The sequence below is a fragment of the Panthera uncia genome, chromosome E1 (assembly GCF_023721935.1).
Source record: "Panthera uncia isolate 11264 chromosome E1, Puncia_PCG_1.0, whole genome shotgun sequence".
Lineage (NCBI taxonomy): Eukaryota > Metazoa > Chordata > Mammalia > Carnivora > Felidae > Panthera > Panthera uncia.
The window spans coordinates 3,248,746-3,254,876 of record NC_064814.1 but is presented as its reverse complement, the minus strand read 5'-3'; the positions used below and the strand labels follow the sequence as shown (position 1 = coordinate 3,254,876).

General features: G+C 65.2%; 1 protein-coding gene across 1 annotated transcript in view; it reads right to left on the bottom strand.

The window, feature by feature from the left end:
* LOC125926293 (galectin-3-binding protein-like) overlaps positions 1-6,131 on the bottom strand; it is a 30,256-nt gene continuing 24,125 nt past the window's right edge. The window contains 4 exon segments of the mRNA XM_049635562.1: positions 1-1,397; positions 4,002-4,260; positions 5,478-5,507; positions 5,510-5,596. Of these exon segments, the coding sequence (XP_049491519.1) occupies positions 344-1,397; positions 4,002-4,260; positions 5,478-5,507; positions 5,510-5,596 (1,430 nt within the window). The 3' untranslated portion in view covers positions 1-343.

Genomic DNA, 6,131 nt, shown 5'->3' with positions numbered 1-6,131 from the left:
TGGGCAATCAGTGCAATTTTAATGATCTCGGACGAGGGACGGCACAGGACCCGACCGGGAAAGGGAAAGGCCGGGTGGAAAGTCCAGCCGCTGCCCCTCCCGGGTCCTGCTGCTTCTCGACCTGGAAACCAGCCGGGCGGTGGGGGTGGAACTGGGACTTCTGTGCAGGGTGGTGAACGTTAGTTGAAACCTTCCAGTACTTTCTCTAAGCTCAGAGACATCAGTGAAAGCGCGAGGGCCCTCTGGTGGCCGGTGCGGCCGGTGGCTGCAGACAGGAGGCGGCCAGCAACGGCAAGCCTGGGGCGGACTGGGAGGCGCCTGGCCTCCTGGCGCTCGCTTGCGCCTAGTTCGCATCAGAGGAGTTGGTCAGGTAGAAGGGGCGGATGACCGCTTGGAAGCTGGTGAAGGACCCTTCCGGGCAGGGGAAGAGGGAGGCGCTCCGGGAGCTGTTGGTGCCCAGGGCGTCGGGGATCGGGGCCTTCTGTCCCAGGAAGTCGGTGACGTCGGCCACGAAGCGCCCCTCGCAGAGCATCAGAGCCTGGCTTTGGTAGCCGATGGTGGGGTCTGAGTCGGTAGACTTGGAGAGGCCCAGGAGGGGGACCTCGTCCTCGGTGCACGAGAACCGGTAGTCCCAGCAGCTCTGGACGGTGGGAAGGTACAGGAGCAACCAGGAGACGAGCTGGTTCTGGAACAGGAAGCTGGGGTGCTGTGGGGTCTGGAAGGACCGGTTTGGAGCATCCAGGTAGTTGGACGAGGCCTGGGAATCGCCCGAGATGTTGGCACTCCAGGTGGGCGAGGTATACAGCCGGGGCTGGTAGGCGTCGTCGCTGAGGTTCAGGCCTCTGTACTGGGCCAGCAGCCGGAAGGGCACGGTGTGGAACTCCAGCGCCTGCAGAGTCTTCTTCTGGAAGAGTGCCTCGTGGCCGCGGTACAGGGACAGGTTAAACTGCAGCTCGAACAGGGTCTTGGGCAGCATCATGGGGAACCAGATCTCGTCCAGAAGGCCTTCCACCTCCCCGTGGGAGGGCTGCTTCTCCCAGCTCCACGCGTCCACGGCCATCAGCAGGGCCAGCTCGCTGCACACGGCCAGGTCGCTCCTGGAGAGCAGGACTCGCAGCAGGGCCGTGGGGATGCTCGGCCAGGCCTCGGCCTGCGTCAGGGCCTCGAAGTTCCAGGCCAGGAACCGCACGCAGAGCTCCTCCAGCACGGGGTTCTGGGTGGCCAGTGCATAGGCATAGAGGTCCAGGGGCGTCTGGAAGGAGGCGTCCTCGGGGAGGAGGATGGCAAAGAGGCTCGCGCAGAAACTCTGCAGCCGCCAGGCCCCGTAGGTGGAGGCAAGCTTGTGGAAGCACTTCACCGACGTCAGGGAGACGCCCAACCTTCGGGAGTAGAAGTACCTGGGGAGGGGAGCGAGCGCTGACCAGCCGGGCACCCCTGCCCCTGCGGGACGACAGGGGGCCGGGCGTGTGCCGGGCCTGCCTCTCTGACATCACTATCTATCCCGTGTTTGCCGGCAACCCACAGACACCCCCGGCGGTGCCCCATTTCGAGAGGCGTTCGGTGCCCCACGGACTTATCTTTCGGGCCAATCCACAGTCCAATCTCACATCTGCTCAGATCTGACAGGTGACCTCCTCACCTGTGACGGAGGCGGCACCAGCAACCTCTGTGCTCTGCCTCCGCCGTCACGGTCATCACCCTCTGGTGTCCTGGGCGCCAGGACCTGCTGGCCACCTCGGGCATCAGCACTACACTACCCCTTCCTTCCTGCCGTCACAGCCCTGGCCAGGGCCCCTTCGGTCCCTTGCTGGGTGCCTGTCAGTGCCCCTCTGTCCCCAGCACCTTCTCCTGCCCCCGTGACACGGGCATCACCCCTGGTTGTTCCCTGTCTGCTTCCCCTGCTGATGGGGAGCCCATGCCGGTGGCACCCAATCTATGATTGGCTCTGTGACTCGGGGCGCCACCAGGACCCTCTGTGCTGGGTGAGAACAGGTGTGGAAGGGGTCTGCCTAGAGGGCAATGCCGGGCTAGGCCTGCCGCCCTCTCCCGGGATGGGGCGGGTGGCGTCCCTTGGGAGGAGACGGGGACCCTGTGCCCAGTGACGGTGGCAGACGCGGGTCCTCCCCTCCTCGTCCCTTCCTGCACTCGCTACTCTCGAAGCTTAGCGTGTGATTCCTGCTGGCGACAGGAACTCGCAGGGGGAAGAGGGCATCTTCCCGCTGGCCGGCCACCCACCAGCTGGGTAACTGCCCGAATCACTGAAGCCTCGCCCTGGAGCAGTGGCAGGGCACTGGGGCGCACACCTCCCGAGCACGGCCTCTTTGGTGGCAGGCCCCGCAGGTGCGTTGACAAAAGGGGGGAGGGACTGTGGCTACCACCCCTCCCAATTCTCATTTCAGGCCGGAGCGGGAGGTTCCCAGGCCGCCGGTCACTACCCACCTCAGCCTCAGGTGGGCCCCGGTGTGAGGAGGGGGGTCCCAGTCGTCCCTCGGCCTGCCCCTGAGAGGCAGACTCGAACAAGGACGGGGAGCGTCGGCGACCCTCAGAAACCATGGGAACTGGTGAGGAGGCCCCGGGCATCAGGGGGCCCCGGGCAGAGGAATGGGGGGAATCTCTGCCCTCGATGGGGATCAGGTCTCCTGAGGCCTTCCCGGGGCCGGACGGGGTCCAGAGGCCAGGGGCATCCAGCCCGCTGTAGCCTTTCTGCCTTTGGTGAGGGCACAGAGACAGAGACGGAGAGAAAAAGGAAAAGACAGAGAAGGGAAGAGACAGAGAGAGAAGGAAAGAGACAGGGGGCATCACCACTGCTCCAGAATCCTGAGCTCTGACCAAGGGTGTGATTCCAGCTGGGCCTGGGAAGCTGGGGAAGGGTGCCTGCCTGGTTCTCGAACGGATCATAGAGATGGTCCCACTGGGGGGGGGGGGGGGGGCGCCTGCCTGGTTCTCATAGAGATGGTCCCATTGCGGGGGGCGGTGCAGCACAGGGCAGCCGGAAAGAAACCGTTTCAATCTGTCTTAATTGCCAACATTTGTTGTTTTCTCTTCAGTGTCGCTCCCAGCTACATAGAGCTTTCGGTCCGGAGAAGGAGAAGGAGCAGCTCTTTTTAAATACGTGCTTTCGGAGCACAAGCCCCTGGGGGCCCCGGCAGGGCGGCCTGGCGGGAGGGTCGGGCCAGGACCCGGAGAGGCGGGCCCCTGGTGTCTCTGTGTCCCCAGCTGGGGCGCCGGCTCACAGGCGGGGGAGACTCTGACGGGTCTGGAGTCACAAGCGCTCCACCTTCCACACAAGCAAGGTCAGAGCCAGACGGGGAGGAGGGTGAGTTCGTAACTACGTTTAAGTTTCTTGCAAATCTTGGGCCGTGACCTCACGTGACCTCAGAGACAGGTGTGCGTGCTTCTGGACCACCTGACTCCTCCTCGAACACACGCACGACTGGGCCTCCGCGGAGGCCGTGGCCCAGACCGGTGGCGGCCTCTGGTGGGCGGGACCCCTTCCCAGCTCTGCCCCAGGCCCCTCCAGCGACCTCTCACCAAACCGGTCCGGGTCTTGGACCCGGTGGACTTGTGACCCACAGAGGGTTTGATGCCTCTTCTAACGGCGGCGACTGCTGGGAGATTTTTTATGCAGTGTTTTGTGAAAGTCGGTATTTGTGTGTGTGTGTGTGTGTGTGTGTGTGTGTGTCAGTGTAGAGTGTGCAACTGTGTGTGTGCAGAAGAGTGTGCGTGTGCACGCGAGAGGGTGGGACGCACACGACTGTGAGCCCGAGCATGTGCAAGCACACGTGTGTCCACGTGAGGGTGTGGGTGTGCCTGTTTAAGACCATGCGGATATGTGGGGGCACACGCGGGTGTGAGTGTGTGTTGTGTCGTGCCCACGCACGTGCTCGCGGAAGCACCCGTGAGGTCGGTGCCGTAGCCCCTGAGGTTTGCCGCCGGAGGGAGGTGGGAGCGCCCTGGGGACCCTGCCCAGGCCCTGGTACCCCCGTCCCGAGGATGGTCACCTGATAAAGTCTCTGACGACAGGCAGGCACTCTGCGTCCACCTCCATGGTGACGGTGGGGCCAGGCTCCTTCCACAGGGCCTCAGCCTCGGGGTTGGTTGACAGGATCAGCCTGTGGCCGCACACGTCTAGGCCCTCCTCCTCGTCGTCCTTCACCCTCACCCTGATGGACAGGTCACAGCCCCTCTGGCTGTCAAAGATCCACTCGAGAGCCGCAGGGAGCTCATCCGACAGGTCAAGGGTGTGGGCACCGCGGGTTTCTAAAAGGGGCAGAGGGGAGCACACTGTTAGCAAGAAGGGCCAGGGGCCGTCACCCAAGAACACTTCTGCCCCCTGGACTCGGTCTCCTCCTCGCCTTATCTACTCAGGAAGGCTCTGGGGGAGACAGGGGGTGCCGTCCCCTCTGTGGTGCAGAGCCTCCCCACCCCCGTGGGACACCCCAGTTAGCTCCTCTGCTCCCCCACATTCGGGCAGCACCTCCCCCGACGTCCAGCGCCCCCGCCCCCCCCCCCCTTTAAAATCCCAGCTGCTCAAGCAGTCACCCAGGTGGTGCCTTCTAAAACCCAGACCCTTTCCCTGGCTGGACCGTCTGAGGAGGGAGAGTCTTACAGAAACTCAGTTCAGAGCCATGGGGTCCCTAGCAGCCTCCTTCAGGGAACAGGGGCCTAGAGAAGCCACTTAAGCCCCCCCCTCCCCGAGGTGGTGCCGGGGGTGATGTATCCCTGTCCCGACACCCCCAAAGCCTAACTGGAAACAAAAATCCCACCTGTTCTTTCTTTTTCACAAATGGGTCACAAGTCAGCCAGGCGGGTCCAGCCCCGCATTCCTCCGCCCCCACGGTCACCACCGCCTCCCTGCCCGGCCCCCCCGCGCCCCGCTCCCAGGGAGCCCTCCACGCAGTGGCTCTATCGCTGTGTAAATGCTCTGTCCCCAAGCCTGGGCGGGGGGGGGGGGGGGGGTGGTGGCTGCCCAGGTCCCCAGGCCCCGTGCGAAGCCCAGGAAGGAGAAGAAAGATAGGAATCGGGGACTGAAGAACGCGGAGCGGCCCAGAGAGGTCAGCCCGCGTGCCGGTGCCGGGGGAGGGAGAGGGGAGGCCAGAGGGGCGGGAGCCACGGCGGGGGCAGGGTTTAGGGCTTGCCGTCCAGGCACGCGGGCGCTCCTTCCGTGTCGCCGACGGAGGACGAAGGAAAGTAAAAGGCTTCGAGACGCAAGCGTGCAGCACGCAGGTGTCCCGTGCAGGGGGCAGGCGGCTCTTGCCCAAGGACCCGGTTAAAGGGAGCATTTGTGAGCGGCCCTGCGAAGGGCCGAAGGGCCGTGGGGAATCGGGGATGGCTTGGGGCGTGGTGCTGCTCTGGAGGCTCTCCCGCCCCCTCCCTCCGGGACAGGCGCGTGGGGCGGGGCAGGGCGTGCGGTGCGCAGGGAGGGTGCGGGCGCTGCGGGGGAGGGCGGGGGCGGGCGTGCGGCGCGCGGGGCTCACCGTTGATGCAGATCACGCCGGCGTCCTGTGGCTCCTCAGCCAGCCCAGGGACTTGCACTCGGCCAGCGACGACTCTGTCCCCGTGCACTCCACCTCGTCCAGCATGATAGGGCCCACGCCTGCAGGCACACAAGGGCGGGGCTGGGGGTGCTGGCGCCCTCCGCGGGGGGGGGGGGGGGAGGGGGGCGTCGACAGGGCTGCTGCTCCCCCAGAACTGCCCACTGCAGAGGCCAGTTGCGTTTACTGCGGCGACGGGAGCCCCGTGCAGCCCTCCCGCTCCATGCCGGCGGCCCCTGGTCCCTCACGCTGCCCTGCGGGGTCTGTCCCCAGGTGTGACCTGGCGGCGATCCGAGTGCGGGTTCGGGTTTATTCCGGTGGCCACAAACTAGCCATCATCTGTACCCGACCCCCGCCTCTGAATAGTTGGAGTATTTCCCTTTCTTCAGAATCACCGGCCCTGCGTCAGTGGAAACGGTCCTGTGCACCCCCCGGGGGTGGGGGGGATGGTTCAGGAAGGTATGGTTCCCAGGGCCTGAGGGACTGGCTGCCGGCAAGGCCAGCGTGAGTGCCCCTGGCCAGCTCGGGTGTTAGCCCTGCTTTAAGTGTTGGCCAAAGCCGAGTGAGGAGGCCCGGCCCTTCTCTGGCAGCCGGTCC